Here is a 25,209-nt window from a genome sequence, read left to right on the forward strand (position 1 = left end):
GTTTAAGTTTAAATTGGCGAAAGCTCTCGTCTCATCGAACCTACTCTGTGGTGAACCAGCATGGCGTGAAGTGGCGTCATCTACTAGAAGCTGAATAAATGTTATTATATTTTATTATTCTTAACAGTATTTAACGCAAAATGGGGGTATATTATGAGATATTTCTATAAACGTAAATAAACTCACGACGTATGCTTACAGTTTATAACTTTATTGGCTCAAAATCTCGCTACTGCAAAACATTATGAAAAGAAACAACAAGGCCTACCATATTTTATCGGATATCAAGTTGTTATCAAAATGTCATAACTTTCTGGACAGGAAACGTAAATAATCCATTTTAATGAAGAAAAATAAACCTAAGCTGAACAACTACAAAGTATGGCCTCCAGTACATAGACTTTAATGGCATTTTAAACATTTTAGTATGTTAAACTTTGAAGAAATGTCTGTATACAATTATAAGAATTTAAATATATTTTCAGACATTGTTTTATACATCTATTGATATGATAAGATGGAAAAAATACTTACCAATACAAATATAAAGAAATGTTTCAGATACGTAACGTATTCTAAATACAATAATAGCTTGCTTACTGGTTTACACATTTTATTCATTTACTGTTGTTGGTTTGATTTGTCTTAACAATATAAATTCGATATCATTTTAATATAATGTGAACTTTCTAAACACCTGTATCAATATTCGATTTATAAATGACATGATTTTATTTATATTTGTTATATTTTACTTTATTGTCCACGGGCCTGACGGTTTGAGCGCTCAACCCGTTATCCTCGTCACTGAACATGTTCTCCCCTCTAGCCACAGGAGAATTACAATGTTTGAGTTAGTCCCACTTTTCGTTGGATAGAGGAGTAGCTCAAGATATTCTTGTGTTTTTATTTTATTGTTTGTTTATTTGTTATTAAACGCAAATTTATAGAATAAGTTATTTACGCTGTATCTTTACCATGAATATAAAAATTCGTATTGCCAGGTTTCACAAAATAATTTTATGTATTTATGGGAGCCATAAATAGTTTCTGTTATTATCTAACTAATAATACTCGAATGAAAACCGTATATTGATTTGGATAGTTCTGATTTATACCTTTTGAAAAACAGTACTATTTGTATTTATACAAAGCAACTTGAGTGTGTATTGTGCGATACTGATTTTATATATATATATATATATACTATTACATTTACCTTACCCAGTAGGAAGAACTTCCCATACAGTTCTCTCCCATGTAAAAGGTCCGGCGTGACCAAGTGGTTTAGGCACTCGACTCGCAGTCTGAGAGTCATGGGTTTGAATCACCACCAAACATGCTTGTTCTTTTAGCCGCTAGGGCGTTATAAAGTCCCGATCAATCCCATTATTCATTCGTGAAAAAGTAAATATTTAGTGGTGGATGGTGATGGCCTCTAGTCTTTCACTGGTGAGTTAGGGACAGCCACAACAAGCATCTGTCATGCAGTTTAGCGCGAAATACAGGAAATTGATAGTACTTTCTGTGTACCTGTAGCTGAGAAAGGAATGGAGTTACAGGCTATTTCGTGTATATAAATAGTGAAAGAAATGTTGTTGTTGTTTTTTTAAATCCAATGTGGTTTCGTAAATTGTAGGGTTAACTCTTTCCGTGTCAGATTTTCTTTTTCTTTGGTGTTTTTTTTTTTTTTTTTAGCTTATCATAACACATAACGAAATGATAAATTGAAGCACATAATTAAAAGTATAGTGGGAAATAAATTGCCCTAGTTTACTAAGGTAAATACTTGTTGAAATATTAAATTATCTCGACCACATCGGAAGAGTTAATGATTATACAACATAACGTGGTACTTGCTGTCAGTAAACCTTAGAATATAACGGCCCTGTGTATCAAATACTACAAAACTCATTAGAAATACATACTACTTAATGAGTTAAAATAGCTGCTGTGACTTAATTTATCAAAACTTCATCTCTGATATCAAATCTCACAAACGATCTTATAGCCAATTATTCTCTATAGTATACTTGCAGTCTGAAGGTAACCTTTTTCAAACGATTATCACTTATCATTTTTCACCTTTTACAATGTATTTCTTACTTGTTTGTAGCCATAAATACATTTTGTAGACAGGTGTCAATAAAAACATTATATACTTACTTTCTTATTTAACCTAACAAATACTCAAACATCTCATTGACAAAAATTTACTAACGTGTAATTTTTAAAAATATTTTAAAGTAGCTTTTCAACCTTTCAACGTGAGTACTTATATTTGTATTAAATCAACACTTTCTTTTTTATAATTTTTAAACACACAAGCTTACGGCTGAGTTAACTGAAATCAAATATTATTCAAATAAATAACTTACACCAAGTACGTCAAAGCCATTACACATAATTAAAAAATATATCAATAAATTTTTAAGCAAAGAATAATAGATGATTTTAAAATTAATGGAAGCTAGAATAATTTTTCAAGAATCTACATTATTACTTTTTTAAGTACGTGAGAGAAAGTACATGTAAATCTAACACACACATACACATGCACACTCTACGTTTATGTAATGTAGTGATAAACTTCTCATAGTACTTCGAGCGACAACTCCAAATATAAGGATAACTGGATTTAGTAGATTAGATAAATAAACTTTATGACTTATGTACCATAGAAACGTATAAGTGCAAATGTTTACTGGTTCTAGTGTTATTATATCTAAAAAATAAGACATTGTGAGAGGTAGTTATTTTATTTAACAGTAGTCAAGTCTTCTATTCATTTTATCATTGTGTAAAATAAACTTGTGGATTTTGTCTTTAGCAGGTAATCCTTTTACTTAAGAAGCAAAAAATCACACACACATATATATACATATTTCGGAAACAATAGGTTTCAGTGTGACGTAAATATGTAAGGGCAGGTGATAAGGTGCAGCTAGACGAAGTGTGCTGTACGGTTCTGGGTTTGAGAATAAATAACATGAATCATACTGCAGTGTCACGTTCTATTCCAAACGTACCAGTGGACGTTTCCTTTGTATCTTAGATACCAGAAACTTCGTAGGGTTAAGGTGTGTTGCCGGAACTTACAGAAAAGAAATTTAAGTTAAAGCATCTTTGATATTTTCTTCCACAGAAGTGATAGGTGTGTACGATATTGTTTGACCTTTTTATCAATTGTGTAAATATTTCCAAAAAAGACTGTTTTCTACTTGAAATTTACAATAATGGTATTAAAACGTTAGGCTTAACAATAACAAATATTACACGTATGGCCATAGGCACTGTTTTAATATATTTAAATTTGAAAGATGAAAACTGTGTGTTTATTCAACCGGTGTTAAGCAATTATGCAGCTTTTAATACAGTTAAATTAAACAAAACTGCTGTACTCTATACTTTAAATATTCTAAATGAATTAAATAACAAACTAATTTAAGAAATCCATTCTTTAAACTTTATGAATATTTATAAAAAAAATTATAAGACATAATATAAGATACTTTGTTTTTTGCTGAGACTGTCATATATCATTTATAGGCAATATAATTTTACCAAATGTACAGTTATTGTGTTTTGGCTGTTACACCCAATATTATTATCAGCATAACATCATAAATGACACAGGCATGCAGTGGTTTTATTGTTTTGAAATTTGTACGTTATACGGTAATTCCTGTACACAGAATCCAAAAATGGTACCCATTTTTCTCCATCACGCACATATTTTTCACAAAACATTGTATATACTTTAACCTCAGTGAATCATTTTCATTAAAACCATATCACATTTTGTTATGCTTATAATATTGATAACCACTGTTTATAGATTTCTCTAGACCAATTGCAATGTGAAAGTCTTACCAGTCATTTCAGAACCCACAAGAAACATGCCACTAGTTTATAAACAGTTAACAGGTTTCATGACTTGTTTCTGAATAGTGTTTGTGTGTGCACTTTCACATTGTTTTTTTCTTTCAAAATTATTTATTGATGCTGTGATAACAAGAAGTTGTGTAAATGACCTGAATATATTTTGTTGGGCTTCAGATTAGGAAATTGGATGAAAAGTTTGAAAGGTCAGTGAGGAAAGATGAAAAAGAAGTATGGATTATCTTTAAAGATGTTATTGACAATTTTTTAATGCACAACAAGGACCCAAATCAGGAACATATTGTCAGTAACATGCTTGATAAAATTAGAGTTGGATTGTAATACAAGCTTGAAAATTCATTTCTTGTACTCGCATATTGACTATTTCTCTGAAAATCTAAGTGCTGTCAGTAATGAACAAGGGAAAAGGTCTCATCAAGACATCAGGAAAGTGAAGCAAATTTAGGGAAGGTGTAACATCAGCATGATGGCTGATTACTGCTGGTTCTGAAAAGACAGTACGTAAAATAAAGACCCCAATGCAGTTTGGAGACTAAAATATGATTTCGCAAAAAGAAAAATCAAGATAAAATATGATAAATATTCTTTTGACATCAATGTTCTTTCATTTTCTTTAGTTTGTTTGTATCTTTGTAATTTTTATGCATTGTGGTAAATGGAATAATAGTTGAATCTAATTATGAGTGTTTTTTCTTCCCAATTTGTAAAAAATCCTTACATGATATAAAGAATAGGATATTATTTTCAAAATCTTCATAGCTAAATTATGGAAAATATTAAAACCCATACAACTTTTATGAAGTTTAAGTACAATAGAGATAGAAATAAAACATGATATGATTTCAATTATTTTGCTTGTTGCCATAACGTGGAACAGTTCTAAAAAGAGTATGGACATTGCAATAATTGATGAAAGTATTATATTTTATTTCCAGAAGATTAATAATGGACAATGTCTCAGCTCTTCTATTTTCTACTATAAAGAAATTTTAAAAATCACTTTCCTATGTGTATGAATCAGGACTGATTTTTAAAGAACTGATGTCATTTTCTGTTTAACATGGTCACAGTTGCACCTTCTAACATGCTGAGAGTTGTAAACTATTCCATAGTTTAACCATTCCATTCACAAAATAACAGTAGAATACATCAGAATATGTTTGATAAGGACTAGCAAAGTGAACACTAAAATTAACTGATATCAACCATATTTACATAATTGTGCTTAATATGATAATATTAAACACTATAATTGGACACTAACTTGTGATGAATAATCACTCCATGGTTAAAAGAGTTGTTTTTTACCTAATCATGTGTATTCTTTATAGTATAACAATAGGAATGTTATTTTGAATAGCAGGTTGTTAGACAAGTGTTTCAATTGTATGAATGAGGAATTTCTATGAACATTATAAGCTTTACCAGTTTTTGAACAAAACTGAAACCAACTTTATTAATAGTTGATGAAGATAGTTGCTGGGTGAGGGGGAATCGGTACAACTGTAGCTGTGCCACATGCCTCAGTTGAAGTTACCATCAAAATATACTCAAGTGCTTGATTACTTAATGATGAGAATGAAAATGATAGTTATTTTAACACTGAATATGACATTTCCTGGAGCAGATTTAAGCCTAAATGCTTGGTCAACTAAAAAACATTGGGCTCTGTTTATACCAATATTATACATCAAGTGAAAGTAAATAGATTCCCAGTCAGTTTTGGTATTTCTTCTTCATTCCTGTTACTAGATTGGATAATATTCTATATATGTGCACAAGTTGATACTTCCTACAGTTAGATAGAATCTAGTAACTTAGATTAAACTGAGAACAACAATTCACATTGGGTCATTGTTCCTGTTGAAAGTTTGTTTGGAAGCAATATTTGTATTTCAGTAAAGGTTTTATTGTTTTTCTAGCCTATCATAAATTGTGTTGTATATTTTTAAGAACATTTCAGCAGTTTTCCATGGATTTATCTTTTGAGTTTCTTTCAGAAATGACATTTTTTATGATTTCTTTGTATCAGAATGTATTGCTTGTTTTTAAAGTGTATTCACAACAATGCAATGTAAAGTTACAACTGTAACTATTGTGTAATACTTTGTTTTAAAAAAAAAAACAAGTGTTGTACATTTATATCTGTATTTCTTTTCATAGTTCTAGATAAAGATTATTATAATGGTGACATTAAAGTTTAGGATGAAATACTTTATATTTTATTAATATTTGACCTTTATTATATGGGGTTATACTAATGATTTTGTAAAAGCATAATGAACTAAAAAGTTTTTGTATCATCTTCACAGAATTTCATCCAAAAGTTACCATGTCAACAAATTTGGAAAGTTTAGTTAGTCGGTTGGAGAATGTAGCAGTTAAGTTGGAAAGCACAACTGTCAAAGGTCAAGGAATGTCACTAAATGAAAGTGTAGGAGGTAATATAGTTTATCAAGACTTGTAAATTTTTAAAAACACTGTTCAGTGTGAATGTTTTAATTTTTATTCATTTATTCAAAAATGTCATATTTTAGTGAGTAAATGATATTAAAAATGATGTGTCATAAAATTATCTGTATTGCTTAAAACAATTGAAGTGTTGTTGGATTTGGACATTCTTCTGGGAGTTATTACCATTTGTTATCCATCTTGAAGTCAAATTCATGCAAGATTTTGTTTGGATGTAACTGATGTTCTAAGCCCCCACCACCACCATAAAGCATAATTGCTACAAATATTGAATAATAGTTAGTTTAGAAGACTTAAGGTAATGTCAGTTCTGTATACTAAGGATACACAATTTAATCTCCAGTTCATATATTAAGGGGACTCTGGTTAGTTTCCAGTCCATGTACCGAAGAGACACAAGTTAGTCTCCAGTCCATGTACTAATGTAACAGTTTAATAGTCTGTGTAAACTATAAATAATTAAATATTGTATATATATATATAACATTTTTATTAGAGAGAGAATAAAGTATTTCTTACACGGTTTATTTCATGCAGTCTTTTGTCATTCTCACTACATTGTAATTTTATTAAAGAAATTTTCTTCTTTATTAAATTACTACACAACTAGTTTGGAGTAAACTGTTATTTTGGTTAGCCAAGAATTTTTACTCCCCTATGGTTGGTCTAATAATAAGCTGTATAGGATGAGCACATTTGGTGACAAAAATTTGAATTCACAGCCTTCAGAGTGTGAGTTTAGTGCCGTAAGTGCCAGGTTTAAAGAAATTCATAGTTGTAGAATACTTGAATGTACATGATGATAGTGTTCGGTTTTCAAAGATAAGGACAGGCTACTATTAGTGTGGCATTTGTGAGAAACATATATTTAAAAGGTATGTCTTGTTTCTACTGATAATAACCACTTCAAAATTCACTTATAGTTGTTCAATGTGATATTTCTCATATGATAATAGAGAATTAAAGAGAAATCTTCATGCAAGAATTAATAATAGTTTATATTATATTGTAGTGTATATCTTATGAAGTAAACACTTTAAAAGTTAATATGTCATGCTTATTAAGTATAACATGCTGTTCTAAACATTTAGATTCTCTGGCTCCATTTGTTGTTGCCTATGACGAAGTTCTTGATGGCTCTTTCAAGTCCTTTCTTAGTCTCAGTGCTGAATTAGGAAAAGAGGTTCAGTCACTGGTAAGTTGGTTTTAGAGGGTTAACAAGTGGTATGTATAATAGTGTTGCAAATTGTGGTGGATTTTCACTATAGGTTCAAATACAAAGCTTCTATTTAACTATATGTTAATCTATATAAGCAAGAGTTGCTAACATGTTCTGATATTTTAAAGAAAACACATTTGAAGAACAAGTGTGTTTTTAGGATTCATCTAAGAAAGTAATTTTGTTTACAAGTTATTCTTTTGGAATAATGTTTGTATTTTAGAAGATATGTGTGTGGAATAATCAAATTGAAGTCACTGAGATATATATCTGGTAGTGAGTGGCTGAGCTTACTCAAACACTTGACGTAACTTAATAATAAAAATTTCATTAAAAAACTGAAACCCATAACTTCATATTATAACTGTACTTTTCTTATTGCCAGAGATGAGAGTTTTGAATTTTATATTATCTGTAAGAACTTCTCCAAGATATTAAATCTATCCCTTTTTAAAATTCTTTAGGTGATAGAACATATTGTATGTTTTAGAAATTGTAATTTCAGAAAATTTGTTTAAAGTTATTGTATAATATAAGAGTATAATAAAATTTACAAAAAAATCTAATATTACATTACAATCTGTATTGATAATTTGATTTTTTTTGCTTCTTTTGTCATCACTTGCCAGCACTTTTTAGTTGGCTTAATTTACCCTGGATGTATACATTGTTGGTTGAAACACTACTCCACTCTACTTATCAGCTGGTTCCTCTTGTTTGTATACATTGTTGGTTGAAACACTACTTCACTCTACTTATCAGCTGGTTCCTCTTGTTTCATACATTGTTGGTTGAAACACTACTTCACTCTACTTATCAGCTGGTTCCTCTTGTTTCATACATTGTTGGTTGAAACACTACTTCACTCTACTTATCAGCTGGTTCCTCTTGTTTCATACATTGTTGGTTGAAACACTACTTCACTCTACTTATCAGCTGGTTCCTCTTGTTTGTATACATTGTTGGTTGAAACACTACTTCACTCTACTTATCAGCTGGTTCCTCTTGTTTGTTGGTTGATACATTGTTGGTTGAAACACTACTTCACACTACTTCACTCAGCTGGTTCCTCTTGTTTGTATACATTGTTGGTTGAAACACTACTTCACTCTACTTATCAGCTGGTTCCTCTTGTTTGTATACATTGTTGGTTGAAACACTACTTCACTCTACTTATCAGCTGGTTCCTCTTGTTTGTATACATTGTTGGTTGAAACACTACTTCACTCTACTTATCAGCTGGTTCCTCTTGTTTGTATACATTGTTGGTTGAAACACTACTTCACTCTACTTATCAGCTGGTTCCTCTTGTTTGTATACATTGTTGGTTGAAACACTACTTCACTCTACTTATCAGCTGGTTCCTCTTGTTTGTATACATTGTTGGTTGAAACACTACTTCACTCTACTTATCAGCTGGTTCCTCTTGTTTGTATACATTGTTGGTTGAAACACTACTTCACTCTACTTATCAGCTGGTTCCTCTTGTTTGTATACATTGTTGGTTGAAACACTACTTCACTCTACTTATCAGCTGGTTCCTCTTGTTTGTATACATTGTTGGTTGAAACACTACTTCACTCTACTTATCAGCTGGTTCCTCTTGTTTGTATACATTGTTGGTTGAAACACTACTTCACTCTACTTATCAGCTGGTTCCTCTTGTTTGTATACATTGTTGGTTGAAACACTACTTCACTCTACTTATCAGCTGGTTCCTCTTGTTTGTATACATTGTTGGTTGAAACACTACTTCACTCTACTTATCAGCTGGTTCCTCTTGTTTGTATACATTGTTGGTTGAAACACTACTTCACTCTACTTATCAGCTGGTTCCTCTTGTTTGTATACATTGTTGGTTGAAACACTACTTCACTCTACTTATCAGCTGGTTCCTCTTGTTTGTATACATTGTTGGTTGAAACACTACTTATCACTCTACTTATCAGCTGGTTCCTCTTGTTTGTATACATTGTTGGTTGAAACACTACTTCACTCTACTTATCAGCTGGTTCCTCTTGTTTGTATACATTGTTGGTTGAAACACTACTTCACTCTACTTATCAGCTGGTTCCTCTTGTTTGTATACATTGTTGGTTGAAACACTACTTCACTCTACTTATCAGCTGGTTCCTCTTGTTTGTATACATTGTTGGTTGAAACACTACTTCACTCTACTTATCAGCTGGTTCCTCTTGTTTGTATACATTGTTGGTTGAAACACTACTTCACTCTACTTATCAGCTGGTTCCTCTTGTTTGTATACATTGTTGGTTGAAACACTACTTCACTCTACTTATCAGCTGGTTCCTCTTGTTTGTATACATTGTTGGTTGAAACACTACTTCACTCTACTTATCAGCTGGTTCCTCTTGTTTGTATACATTGTTGGTTGAAACACTACTTCACTCTACTTATCAGCTGGTTCCTCTTGTTTGTATACATTGTTGGTTGAAACACTACTTCACTCTACTTATCAGCTGGTTCCTCTTGTTTGTATACATTGTTGGTTGAAACACTACTTCACTCTACTTATCAGCTGGTTCCTCTTGTTTGTATACATTGTTGGTTGAAACACTACTTCACTCTACTTATCAGCTGGTTCCTCTTGTTTGTATACATTGTTGGTTGAAACACTACTTCACTCTACTTATCAGCTGGTTCCTCTTGTTTGTATACATTGTTGGTTGAAACACTACTTCACTCTACTTATCAGCTGGTTCCTCTTGTTTGTATACATTGTTGGTTGAAACACTACTTCACTCTACTTATCAGCTGGTTCCTCTTGTTTGTATACATTGTTGGTTGAAACACTACTTCACTCTACTTATCAGCTGGTTCCTCTTGTTTGTATACATTGTTGGTTGAAACACTACTTCACTCTACTTATCAGCTGGTTCCTCTTGTTTGTATACATTGTTGGTTGAAACACTACTTCACTCTACTTATCAGCTGGTTCCTCTTGTTTGTATACATTGTTGGTTGAAACACTACTTCACTCTACTTATCAGCTGGTTCCTCTTGTTTGTATACATTGTTGGTTGAAACACTACTTCACTCTACTTATCAGCTGGTTCCTCTTGTTTGTATACATTGTTGGTTGAAACACTACTTCACTCTACTTATCAGCTGGTTCCTCTTGTTTGTATACATTGTTGGTTGAAACACTACTTCACTCTACTTATCAGCTGGTTCCTCTTGTTTGTATACATTGTTGGTTGAAACACTACTTCACTCTACTTATCAGCTGGTTCCTCTTGTTTGTATACATTGTTGGTTGAAACACTACTTCACTCTACTTATCAGCTGGTTCCTCTTGTTTGTATACATTGTTGGTTGAAACACTACTTCACTCTACTTATCAGCTGGTTCCTCTTGTTTGTATACATTGTTGGTTGAAACACTACTTCACTCTACTTATCAGCTGGTTCCTCTTGTTTGTATACATTGTTGGTTGAAACACTACTTCACTCTACTTATCAGCTGGTTCCTCTTGTTTGTATACATTGTTGGTTGAAACACTACTTCACTCTACTTATCAGCTGGTTCCTCTTGTTTGTATACATTGTTGGTTGAAACACTACTTCACTCTACTTATCAGCTGGTTCCTCTTGTTTGTATACATTGTTGGTTGAAACACTACTTCACTCTACTTATCAGCTGGTTCCTCTTGTTTGTATACATTGTTGGTTGAAACACTACTTCACTCTACTTATCAGCTGGTTCCTCTTGTTTGTATACATTGTTGGTTGAAACACTACTTCACTCTACTTATCAGCTGGTTCCTCTTGTTTGTATACATTGTTGGTTGAAACACTACTTCACTCTACTTATCAGCTGGTTCCTCTTGTTTGTATACATTGTTGGTTGAAACACTACTTCACTCTACTTATCAGCTGGTTCCTCTTGTTTGTATACATTGTTGGTTGAAACACTACTTCACTCTACTTATCAGCTGGTTCCTCTTGTTTGTATACATTGTTGGTTGAAACACTACTTCACTCTACTTATCAGCTGGTTCCTCTTGTTTGTATACATTGTTGGTTGAAACACTACTTCACTCTACTTATCAGCTGGTTCCTCTTGTTTGTATACATTGTTGGTTGAAACACTACTTCACTCTACTTATCAGCTGGTTCCTCTTGTTTGTATACATTGTTGGTTGAAACACTACTTCACTCTACTTATCAGCTGGTTCCTCTTGTTTGTATACATTGTTGGTTGAAACACTACTCCACTCTACTTATCAGCTGGTTCCTCTTGTTTGTATACATTGTTGGTTGAAACACTACTCCACTCTACTTATCAGCTGGTTCCTCTTGTTTGTATACATTGTTGGTTGAAACACTACTCCACTCTACTTATCAGCTGGTTCCTCTTGTTTGTATACATTGTTGGTTGAAACACTACTCCACTCTACTTATCAGCTGGTTCCTCTTGTTTGTATACATTGTTGGTTGAAACACTACTTCACTCTACTTATCAGCTGGTTCCTCTTGTTTGTATACATTGTTGGTTGAAACACTACTTCACTCTACTTATCAGCTGGTTCCTCTTGTTTGTATACATTGTTGGTTGAAACACTACTTCACTCTACTTATCAGCTGGTTCCTCTTGTTTGTATACATTGTTGGTTGAAACACTACTTCACTCTACTTATCAGCTGGTTCCTCTTGTTTGTATACATTGTTGGTTGAAACACTACTCCACTCTACTTATCAGCTGGTTCCTCTTGTTTGTATACATTGTTGGTTGAAACACTACTCCACTCTACTTATCAGCTGGTTCCTCTTGTTTGTATACATTGTTGGTTGAAACACTACTTCACTCTACTTATCAGCTGGTTCCTCTTGTTTCATACATTGTGGTTAAAACACTGCACTCTACTTATCATCTGGTTCCTCTTGTTTCATACATTGTGGTTAAAACACTGCACTCTACTTATCAGCTGGTTCCTCTTGTTTCATACATTGTGGTTAAAACACTGCACTCTACTTATCAGCTGGTTTATCTTGTTTGTACACATTATGGCTAAAACACTGTACTCCACTCTACTTATCATCTGGCTTCTCTTGTTTGTATACATTATGGCTAAAACACTGTACTCCACTCTACTTATCATCTGGCTTCTCTTGTTTGTACACATTATGGTTAAAACACTGTACTTCACTCTACTTATCATCTGGCTTCTCTTGTTTGTATACATTATGGTTAAAACACTGTACTTCACTCTACTTATCAGCTGGTTTCTCTTGTTTCATACATTGTGGTTAAAACACTGCACTCTACTTATCATCTGGCTTCTCTTGTTTGTACACATTATGGCTAAAACACTGTACTTCACTCTACTTATCATCTGGCTTCTCTTGTTTGTATACATTATGGTTAAAACACTGTACTTCACTCTACTTATCAGCTGGTTCCTCTTGTTTCATACATTGTGGTTAAAACACTGCACTCTACTTATCATCTGGTTCCTCTTGTTTCATACATTGTGGTTAAAACACTGCACTCTACTTATCAGCTGGTTCCTCTTGTTTCATACATTGTGGTTAAAACACTGCACTCTACTTATCAGCTGGTTCCTCTTGTTTCATACATTGTGGTTAAAACACTGCACTCTACTTATCAGCTGGTTTATCTTGTTTGTACACATTATGGCTAAAACACTGTACTCCACTCTACTTATCATCTGGCTTCTCTTGTTTGTATACATTATGGCTAAAACACTGTACTCCACTCTACTTATCATCTGGCTTCTCTTGTTTGTACACATTATGGCTAAAACACTGTACTTCACTCTACTTATCATCTGGCTTCTCTTGTTTGTATACATTATGGTTAAAACACTGTACTTCACTCTACTTATCAGCTGGTTTCTCTTGTTTCATACATTGTGGTTAAAACACTGCACTCTACTTATCATCTGGCTTCTCTTGTTTGTACACATTATGGCTAAAACACTGTACTTCACTCTACTTATCATCTGGCTTCTCTTGTTTGTATACATTATGGTTAAAACACTGTACTTCACTCTACTTATCAGCTGGTTTCTCTTGTTTCATACATTGTGGTTAAAACACTGCACTCTACTTATCAGCTGGTTTATCTTGTTTGTATACATTATGGCTAAAACACTGTACTCCACTCTACTTATCAGCTGGTTTATCTTGTTTGTATACATTATGGCTAAAACAATGTACTCCACTCTACTTATCATCTGGCTTCTCTTGTTTGTATACATTATGGTTAAAACACTGTACTTCACTCTACTTATCAGCTGGTTTCTCTTGTTTGTACACATTATGGCTAAAACACTGTACTCCACTCTACTTATCAGCTGGTTTCTCTTGTTTGTATACATTATGGTTAAAACACTGTACTTCACTTATGTATAAGTTTTAAACAGTTTGATCTTTAACATTATTTATCTACCTACAAATGTATATAAGCATACAAACAATGATTCATATTCATGTTTGTTAACCCTTTTTCTATACAAGTGATTTAAGTCTTCAGTAAGTATGTACTGTAACTTTCTCTCTTCAGGAACATGACTCATGGTAGTTGGAAGTGACATGATAAATGTATAATTCTTTTTAAATATTTTACTGTATTATTTCAGGCTAAAATTGTAGATTCTGCAGTCAAGGCTCAGAGAACTTTCCTTGTCACTGTTTCAAAGGCTAGACAACCTTCACAGGTAACAATGTTTTGTTTTAATTTGGCTGGATTAGTGTACACTTTATTTGGTATTATAGACAAATATATACAAAAATTAATGTTTAACTTGTGTCACTGTTTCCATTTTTAAACTGCACTGTAGATGTTTACTGAGTTATGTTCACAAGTTAATATAACCACTTTAATATGAATGTATTTTAATGACACTACTATTATCAAGTATGTTATAAATTAATGTTTTGTATAATCTGAGTTTCATTCTTTAGTTTTAAAAGGAAAGATCTAAAACAAAAATTAAAAGTGCAGGTCTTGTTGTCATGTAAACTGCTTGTCTTTACAAGTCTACACTTTACTGGCTATTATATTTGATACTATGATAATGGAATAAAGAACTACAAGGTCCAGTTAAAGTTCCACCTGTCTTTTATTAACTTCCAAGAATTCCTTGATAGGTTGTTTTACATTCTAATGTTACTTAGTCACACCCACTTGCAAAGTCGAAGTTGTGTTGCTAGGTGGCAGTTTGAATTTAAATGACTTACTTACTACCAATAAAAGATGAGATTTCCCACTGTTGAGTTATAGTCTAAAGAAAGTTCTACTAGTTAGTGGATTTGTAGCATGAGATACAAAAGACGCTTAGTTCATTGTTCTTTTGAGTTGTGCCAAGTGTTTGGCAAGTGTTTCTCACTTTTTATGTCTCAGTTTGCTAAATAGTGAGATTCCATTTAGGTTTTATACTTATATTTTAATTAGTTAGCTATTATTTGTTTATAAATGTATATTTGAAAATTTTATGATTGTATATGTTTAACTTGATGTAGTTTGGCTTGTGGAAATTTCCAAGTAAGATGGTGTCATTCACATGTGCAAGAGCTAGTTAAAGAGTTTGTAGGTGACCTTTGCACTGTAATAACTTGCAGCCATGGGGTCACATTGGCAGGAACAGGTTAGCATACCTGCACCAAGTGTAAAAGACAAAGAATTGAATAGGAAAATTAAAAATAAACTATAAAGATAAAGACGTGAAGTACGGATATGAGAAAAAATAGTGAAAATGATTTGTAAATATTTAATATGTTTATACATATTTCCATTTCTTAAATTTCATCATTTCATTTCACTGTATATTGATGATAATATCTAGAGTTAAAGATATAATAAAGAAAACTGAAAATGAAGTGTGTATATTTACATTAAAAAAACATTTGATATTCACTTAGGAGGTTCTAGAGATTATGCAAATGAAATTTGAAAACTATAAGATATTAAATAGTATTTTTATACTTGAAATAAAAATTACATTACCTGTGAACTATTATGATTTTGAGTGCATATAATTACATTAAATAACAAACATTTTATTATGAATAATAGAAAAAATCAAAATTGAATCTCTTATTTTCCCAACACAACATAATCTTAAGATTATGTAAGACAAATTTAAAACTGTTTCATCAAATGGTTTCATTTTTAGAGAGAACTTTTAGAAGAGTTGCATACCTACATACAATAGAAGTAGGTCATAGTCATACAGTTAAAAAGAGAACAGGACATCTGATATTGTTTGTTGGAACTTGTGAAATGCATCTTTCTCATCAAAACTTACCACAGATCTTGTGTGTGGTGACTTAATCACACTAAAGAGAGGTCCACATTCTTCTAGCCAATCAGTCATCAGCTGGTGACAGTCAAGTACAAGCTTACATAAAAATAGGCAACTTAATTAAAAAAAATTCTTTATAGGTTCTTAGAGAGCAGATTTCCAAACAAAATTCACATGATTAGATCAGTGGTTTCTAAACATTCTTCACTGACAACACTCTAACTTACCTTCTTTTGTACAACACCCCTGCTGTTATGTGCAGTATTTTTATAGAGTTTTATAATCTCTTAATTACCCTTTGTCTCATTAAACTCTTGTGATGCTCATTTAACACTGGATTAAACTGTTTTTCTGTGAAATCTCAAATGGCATGAAGCTTGCTTGACAACTATTAAGACATTGATTTTTGGTCCTTCTCCACTTAAAAGCTATTCTTCATGTTAGGAATATGTCTGTATTTATTTAGGCCCTAACGGTTGTTTTTAACTTACTTAACATGAAAGAAACTTTTTCCCATTGTAGATATCATGGCACCAGGCAAGAGAAGACAAATAAAATAGTGAACCTTTGTTTTCAGGTGTTTTTCAGTTGGAACACTAAATACACAAGTAGTATTTTTAATGTTATCACAGTCAAACATAGACTCTTGTTGCTGCCAGAAAATTAATTCATCTAGAAGTAAACATAGAGACTTTTAGATTTTATTTCTAATGATAACATATTTCATTTTATTCTTTATTACCAACTGTTACAAAACATCCAACCCCAACATAAATACCTCTTCTTAGTTTCTCAGTAATATAGTTCCCCAATAGGACATAGATAAACTCAGGGGTTCGATTCCACTCAGTGGATACAAGAGATATCGTGATGTGGTTTGCTATATGAAAACATACTCTCAGTGATAAATTAAATGATTTCTAATGATAACTGAGTAGCAGGAAGAAGACAGACCAACATTTCGTCAAAACATGGACTATGTTCCAACATCAGTAAAGTCCTTCGTGTTGTTGATAGGTTCAAGACGTTTTAATATCATATGACAAAAAAAACCCCATAGCCTTTCTATTTTGTATTTTAAACAGCTTGTCAACTGAATAATTAACAAGAATAAATTAGTAGTGTCAGTGCTGCATATTCTTGAAATTCCTGTATAACTGTAGGATTACTGTGTAAGTAAAGACATATCTCTAACAGGTTCAATAAAGTGTAATACTTTATAAAAAGTTCAACTTTTGAAAAATTAGACCTGTTATTTTACCTTCCCAATTTTAATTAACTAAATCTGATAGCCGCTGTCCAACTGAACACAAATACTTGTTAGGAGCTGTCCAACTGTACACAAATACTTGTTAGGAGCTGTCCAACTGTACACAAATACTTGTTAGGAGCTGTCCAACTGAACACAAATACTTGTTAGGAGCTGTCCAACTGAACACAAATAGTTGTTAGGAACTCTACAACTGAACACATAGTTGTTAGGAGCTGTTCAATTGAACACAGATAGTTGTTAGGAGCTGTACAATTGAACACAAATAGTTGTTAGAAGCTGTACAATTGAACACAAATAGTTGTTAGAAGCTGTCCAATTAAACACAAATAGCTGTTAGGAGCTGTCCAATTAAACACAAATAGCTGTTAGGAGCTGTCCAACTGAACACAAATACTTGTTAGGAGCTGTACAGCTGAACACAAGTAATTGTTAACCCTTTCCAAATAGGTCACAGGTCTTGTCATTGGGTTTGTTGATTTATGTTAAAAACTACTGTTTTGCAAATTTATCTTAAGTTTGGTATCAAACTGTATATTACAACTCAGATTTTCTTATGCATTATTTAATTTTTTAATTTGAAAGTAGATATTTAAAAACAAGAATAAATGTTTGCTTCACATGGTGTTTTGAATGCAACACTGGTTCAAATTAAATATTTCTGATGTCAAAATATAAAGTCAATAGTTTTGTACAAATTAGGAACTCAAATTACCAATATTGAGATGCTAGAATATAAAATAAAAACCTTTTGTTGTTTTTTTATATTTGGTGAATAAAACACAATGGCCTCACTCATCTTTTCCCATTTTTGGAGCCAGTCCCTTAGTTATATATGTAACATATGAATAACCAGTTGGAAGCTCAGGATATCCTCTTAGTGATTTTCTTGGCCATTTTCTAATGTAATGGCATCCTCTCTTTCTTTTGAGACAAACCTTTGTGCTGGCAAGTTGAGTCTTAGTTACTAAACTTGATAAATTATAGTGACATTCTTTGGTGTTCATGAAGTTGTTTATGATTTTATTGGTTTTTCAAATGTGTATATGTAAAACCTAAAAAAATTTGTTTCATGTCCTCCACATGCTAAAGTTCTTAAGGCTTAGCAAACTATAATATACAGCAACTGAATACAAAGGTATAACTAGAAGAGATAATTGTTTGTTTTACTTCTTTACTTAATGTTCTGTGTTTTAAGAAAAATAAGTTTAAAATCTTATTTGTAAATAGTAATAATGTATATACATATAACAATGTATAATAATTGGTGACTTTACCAAATACAAGTGCATTAAAACACAGTCAGGATAGGTCACTTTGTAAAAGTCAGTTTTATATTATTGGATATGGTAACATGAATGCACATGTATTGCATCATTGTAACTCTCATATTGTTAGCCAGGCACAGCTGAAAGGTCAGTATTATAAATGCATATAAATGTTATGAGTTTTAAACTATGTAGTCTAAACAGTAATATTTTCATATCAGTACCTGTAGTCATTCTAGAATGAAAAAGGCATAATTTATATCCTCATTTTTTTATGGTGGTTACAAGATTGGTCAATTCATCCGATCTTGTAAAATGATTTGTTGGTAAATATAACATAAAATATAAAGTATTTTGCATGTGAAATTTGAAAATTTTATGCTGCATAAAAGTATTTTTAACCTTAAAATGAAAATTACTTTTCATGTTGCAAATCCAACACATGAAGAAAAGCTTGAAAAAAACATTGCCTAAGAAACCTTAAGATTTATTTTTAAAAATCTTACAATTTGTGTAATATTTACTGATAATCTTCCAGATTTAGTGAACATACACTTACTAATTAAGTTACAGCATGAAAACTAACAAGCCCAAGATGGTTACGAGGTCAGTCTAAGGGATCTGGCTGATTCTAAAAGAGTTAATTTACAGCTTGCATTGTAATAGGGTTTAATATATATTTATGAGATTGTTACACTATCAGAGATACAGCTTAAACATATAACCTAGCTATAGAGATAGATACATGACAGTGTTCTTGTTTGTTCAATAAAAATTTGATGTTTTGTGTAGGTATATTGTAAATGGGGGCATATGTTCTATTTAGTAAGGATGTCACTTGTTCACCTGTAATTGGTAATTCATACAGTATAAAACATTCTGTATAAGACTGAATCGTGCAATAACCCTTTAATTTTTATCTTTGGATGTGAGAAGACGAGATATATCTTTATTTTTTTCATAATTACATTTTTTAGTAGTACTGTTTTATTTCCACAGAATGACCTTATCTCTCTATTAAAGCCAACATCGGATCAAATCCAAGCTGTCCAGGTGAGTGTCTGGGCTCAGTGGCCATTCTGAAGTAACAGTTAATTTAACACGATTCTTGAACATTATTTTGTTTTCAAAATATTTCACTGTAATGCTATTCAGGGTATGACTTTTATTTAGCTTTTTTTTATATTTGATTTTTGTGTAAATAACTAAAAACTAGGACACACTAAACTATACATGGAAAATGTTGTTTATTTCTTAGTTTAATATACAGTACTTCATATTACACTAACTATTTAGATGATAATTATAAAAACTAAAGTATTTAATACTTTATCAGCGTGTTTTCTACACATACTAACTTTAACATCTGTATTCAGGATTTCAGAGAAAAGAATCGAGCTAGTGCCTATTTTAACCACTTGTCTGCTGTGAGTGAGTCTATTCCTGCCCTCGGTTGGGTCACAGTGGTAAGTGGTTTTATTGTTGTTGATTTGAAAATGTGAAGTTTAAAAATTATCATATTTCATTTTTATAGCATCCTGTGTCTTGATGACTGATCTTAAACCACTAAAAGTTACTGCAATATTGTTGGTAAGATGAAGGTCGTTAAATAGATTGTAGTTTGTTTGTTTTTTATCCTTGTTTTGGGAACTTCTTATGAGATAAGATACAAGTCAGAGGAAATGTATTATTTCAATAATTAAAAAGAACAACTAAACTTGAACAATTTTGAAATGTAAAATTATCTTTAAATAAAATTATTCTTGTCATGAGACATTAAAAATATAACAGGCCAAACATAACACTACTTTCCTAACATAGTTTATAACAGATTCTCAATAATGAAAATAATGTATTATAATGATATTCCAACTACTACATTGTATTTGTTGTGTTTTGATCAATCTGGAGCTGTTCAGGCCAGCTTGGACACAACAAAACCTTAATGTTTATATAGGCCACTTGTTACAACACTAACTGTTACAGTGTTATGAAGTTATAAAGCAAGCTTTTTTACAAACTTAAAAAATAGGTATTTTAATTGGAGCAGAAGTTTTCACAGAAGTCTTCTAACAACCAACCACTAAGCTAAATTTGTTAAGAAACAGTATTTGGGTAAAATAGAACTACCCTTGTATTGGAGTTACAGGGTAACAATACAGCTACTCTCAAGAATATGCCCTTGTATTGGAGTAACAAGGATACAATACAGCTACTCTTAAGAATATACCCTCATATTGGAGTTACAATACAGCTACTCTCAAGAATATACCCTTTTATTGGAGTTATAAGGTTACAGTACAGCTACTCTCAAGAATATTCCCTTCTATTGGAGTTACAAGGTTACAGTACAGCTACTCTTAAGAATATACCCAAATATTGGAATTACAATACAGCTACTCTCAAGAATATACCCTTTTATTGGAGTTACAAGATTACAATACAGCTATTCTCAAGAATATTCCCTTGTATTGGAGTTACAAGGTTACAATACAGCTACTCTTAAGAATATACCCTCATATTGGAATTACAATACAGCTATTCTCAAGAATATACCCTTTTATTGGAGTTATAAGGTTACAATACAACTACACTCTCAAGAATATACCCTTGTGTTGGAGTTACAAGGTTACCATACAGCTATTTTCTTACAAATATTTACACATTTTTTCTCTGTGGCTACAAGTGCACTTCCATGCCAAGAAAGCACTTTGGAAAACATTCTTTTGTGTCTGGCATAAGAGAAAGAATTATATAAAGAACCAACTTGATTGATATGAAAACCAGAATGAAAACATATGCTATGGATATGTTGTTGGAGTTTAGTGTTCCATCTCTGATTTCTTGTTTCAAATTTGAAATAAATGTTTTTTGTCTTTTAGTTAAAGTATACAAATGTATTCCAACAGAAAAATAAATAAATAGAATTAGATTTGTAAATGTTGTTGTTCTTAGGTAATTAAATTATTTTATTGTAAAGACAATGTGTAAGAAGTTAAACCATATTCAATGTAAGTGACAGATAAGTATTAACCTGTTGACTGCCAAGTATTTCAGCTGCTACAATACAACTCTAATGCTTCTTCATTTTGTAACTTTTTTCGTGTTGCCATTTTGGATTGAAAGTGAAACAATTTGTAAGTAGGTCAAATGCATGTATGGTGCTGACATCTAGCGTTGAAGTTAGGTATTATTGAGAACGAATTAACTCGTACATGGCACTGTGTTACCTATCAGCTTGGATGAGTTATCTCATCTACAGCACTGAACAGATTAATAACTAACTGCTTGGATTCATGACATTTATTATTCACTGTACACTATACTTTTACATGTATGGGAAGCAAACATCCTGTTATTGGATGGATTTTTGTTTCTTTTTAAGGTTCCAGCCCCAGCACCATATGTGAAAGAAATGCTGGATGCTGGTCAGTTTTATACCAACAGAGTATTAATGGACTACAAAGATAAGTAAGTCATTTACCATAGATGCTATTCATATATTGTTTTGAATTAAGCTTTTCAATCAACCATACAACTTACAACTTGCTGTTAAGTTGGTTGAAATGTCGTCCTTGAAAATAATCATACAAGCAAACTGTCAGTTGTTGAAGCTGTCTTGTAATTTGGTGTATTTGTAGCCTGTGGAGTTAATTTTATACTTTGTGCAACTATAGAGAGAAAACCCATGTTGATTGGGCTCGTAACTGGCTTCAGTTTCTGCAGGATTTGCAAGCTTACATTAAAAAGTACCATACTACTGGTCTTATCTGGAACTCTTCTGTAAGTATTTATTTTGTTAATTGGTGTTTCACATGAGAGTGTTAGAAATATTCTTATGTTTCTTTGTGTCAAGATGGTATAATTAATAAATAATTTTTCTATCACTAGAACTGTTGTTGAAAGTAAAACTTTACTCCTAATTGTATTGTATAAGAAAGATATTATAAGCAGGTGTTGGGGTAGATTTATGTTGTTAGGTGCAGTTTGTTGAATTATACAGAAAGAAAATTAGAAACCTTTTCAAAAATAAACCTGATCATAGTGAATTTTAGAAATATTTGTTGTCTTTCAAAACTCGTACTACATACTGGAGGAATTTACACTTTGATTAAAAAGAAATTTTAGAAAACTGGCCTTTACACAACAGATGTATATATTATTTTAATTAATGTTAACATACATAATTATTTTGATACTAGATTATTAGTTAAGTTATAAAACTGCTTATAATATTCATTTTTTGAGTCTACTGTAATGTGTGTCTAACAATGTATAAATTATTATGATTGTTTCAGTATTGTACTAATATTATGGTATATTTATAATACTATGTAACTATACTGACATATTATATATACAACTATTTTATTAGATATAAATATTAAGAGAATTACAATATGTTTTATGCTTAGATAAAAAAATGTACATGGACGTAAAAGAGAAATTTCCTAAAAAACATTAAGTTGAAAAGATACAAATTTTACTCGCAGTGTTAAACTGAAAGTAATAGTGTTAATTGTATTGCTATAATGTGTTGTTTTATGAATAGTAGTTTAGTCACTTGTAACACTCATTCTCTGTGTTAATTTTTGGATTACTTTTGTTTCTGAGTATATCTTCCATGTATTTTTGCTCTTTGAAATCTTTGGTTTATTGTAAGGTAAGGACTTTAATTGGGTTTTAGTCCCCTGTGTTTGGATACGATGTTTCTATAGGAAGTATTCTGTCAGAGCAATTTTGTGTTGGTTAAGTAAATGATGCACTTGTGTTATGAGATAAACATGTACAAAGGTCTCCTATATTAATATCCATGTATATTACAAATTATTTTTGATGTGGTACATTTGTTCTGATCTATGTTATTTCTTAGGGTGAACAGTAAATAAGTAGTTCTTTCAGTGTTTTTACATTATGTTGTAGAAGTTCTTTCAGTGTTTTTACATTATGTTGTAGAAGTTCTTTCAGTGTTTTAACATTATGTTGTAGAGGTTCTTTCAGTGTTTTATCATTATGTTGTAGAAGTTCTTTCAGTGTTTTATCATTATGTTGTAGAAGTTCTTTCAGTGTTTTATCATTATGTTGTAGAAGTTCTTTCAGTGTTTTATCATTATGTTGTAGAAGTTCTTTCAGTGTTTTATCATTATGTTGTAGAAGTTCTTTCAGTGTTTTTACATTATGTTGTAGAAGTTCTTTCAGTGTTTTATCATTATGTTGTAGAAGTTCTTTCAGTGTTTTTACATTATGTTGTAGAAGTTCTTTCAATGTTTTTACATTATGTTGTAGAAGTTCTTTCAATGTTTTTACATTATGTTGTAAAAGTTCTTTCAATGTTTTTACATTATGTTGTAGAAGTTCTTTCAATGTTTTTACATTATGTTGTAGAAGTTTTTTCAATGTTTTTACATTATGTTGTAGAAGTTCTTTCAGTGTTTTTACATTATGTTCATTGTCAGTTGGGATTGTTTAATGGCATTACATTGTGATTGTGTTGTTTATTAAAAGATTGTTTATTGTGTATGGTTTGTTGTTGTTTTTGGGTCTGTTGCTGTTATAATGTTTTTGTGGTTTAAAAATATTGTCAATGTAATATTAGGAGTATCTATTTTGTAACATTAGTGTTTTATTGTCATTTTTTGCTGCTTCCATTCTGTATGGAGCAGTTTCAATATATTTTCTCTTGTTCTCTTGTTTTTCCCCTGTTGACTTGTTCTGGATAGTGTGATTTGGAGTGGAGAAGTATGGCTTCTTACATTCTTTGTTATATTGGGAGTTCCTTATTTTTCTGTCTTGGATGTTCAGGGCTACATGAAGTATCCTTCTGTCTTGGATAGTTGTAGTGTGAACTTGACTGATGAGTGTAAGTTCTTTAGTAAAACTGGTGTAATGTTTCTTTTCTATGATTCCAAATATGTATCTCTACCACAGTACTGATATTAAACCTGTCTTTTTACCTCTGTATGTGTCAAAACCTTTGGTTTCTATGTATTTATGAATTTAAATATGACTGCTGCTATACTTAGTGGACCACATATAATGTTGTCATGTTAGAACTCAGTGCACCACCTGTAATGTTGTCGTGTTAATGAATTGAAACAATACCTTTATATTCGAAAAAAGAATAAGATATATATTTGATATTACTTATAACCAGTGTCGTTATTAAAAGTGTTTCAATTGGACAGAATGAATAGGTTTGAAACCACTGTCCTAAACTGTTTATATGAAAAGTTTAATATTACCATAAGATTTACATGAAAGTAAAAAAGGGTTTTAGCTTTGTGAAATGGTGACTTGCCTGTATTGAAGAACCTGATAAAATAGGTGTACAAATAGTAGTGACATTATTGGTTATTAAGTAAAGAACCTGATAAAATAGGTGTACAAATAGTAGTGACATTATTGGTTATTAAGTAAAGAACCTGATAAAATAGGTGTACAAATAGTACTGACATTATTGGTTATTAAGTAAAGAACCTGATAAAATAGGTGTACAAATAGTAGTGACATTATTGATTATTAAGTAAAGAACCTGTGAAAACATTAGATTTACAAATCTTTATTTTTTTAAAGGGTTGTGATGTTATAGACCTTTCATCTAGCTTGCCTCTATCTGCAAATTGTCCACCACCACCACCTCCACCACTTCAGACTGATGAACTTATTAGTGGGGAGAGTTCAGAAGAAGGGAACAGAGCTGCATTATTTAAAGAAATTAATCAAGGAGAAAATATAACTAAAGGTATGTGGCCTGAATATATAGCTAAAGGTATGTGGTCTAACTATA

The 25,209-nt window shown here is 31.5% G+C and overlaps 1 protein-coding gene across 2 annotated transcripts in view; it reads left to right on the plus strand.

Moving 5' to 3' along the window:
• Positions 1–25,209, plus strand: part of LOC143238384 (adenylyl cyclase-associated protein 2-like) — a 60,547-nt gene that overhangs the window by 30,033 nt on the left and 5,305 nt on the right. Inside the window, exons 1-9 of one of the 2 annotated variants that reach the window (XM_076478541.1) lie at positions 2,992–3,154; positions 6,216–6,344; positions 7,467–7,570; positions 14,220–14,297; positions 19,422–19,475; positions 19,799–19,888; positions 21,808–21,893; positions 22,100–22,205; positions 24,996–25,164. In XM_076478541.1, coding sequence (XP_076334656.1) covers positions 6,236–6,344; positions 7,467–7,570; positions 14,220–14,297; positions 19,422–19,475; positions 19,799–19,888; positions 21,808–21,893; positions 22,100–22,205; positions 24,996–25,164 — 796 coding nt within the window. In that variant the 5' untranslated portion in view covers positions 2,992–3,154; positions 6,216–6,235. Of the gene's footprint in view, positions 1–2,991; positions 3,155–6,215; positions 6,345–7,466; positions 7,571–14,219; positions 14,298–19,421; positions 19,476–19,798; positions 19,889–21,807; positions 21,894–22,099; positions 22,206–24,995; positions 25,165–25,209 lie in introns of those variants that run through there. The other variant, XM_076478542.1, reaches the window with a different exon arrangement.

Source organism: Tachypleus tridentatus, chromosome 13 (genome assembly GCF_004210375.1).
Source record: "Tachypleus tridentatus isolate NWPU-2018 chromosome 13, ASM421037v1, whole genome shotgun sequence".
NCBI classification, from domain to species: domain Eukaryota; kingdom Metazoa; phylum Arthropoda; class Merostomata; order Xiphosura; family Limulidae; genus Tachypleus; species Tachypleus tridentatus.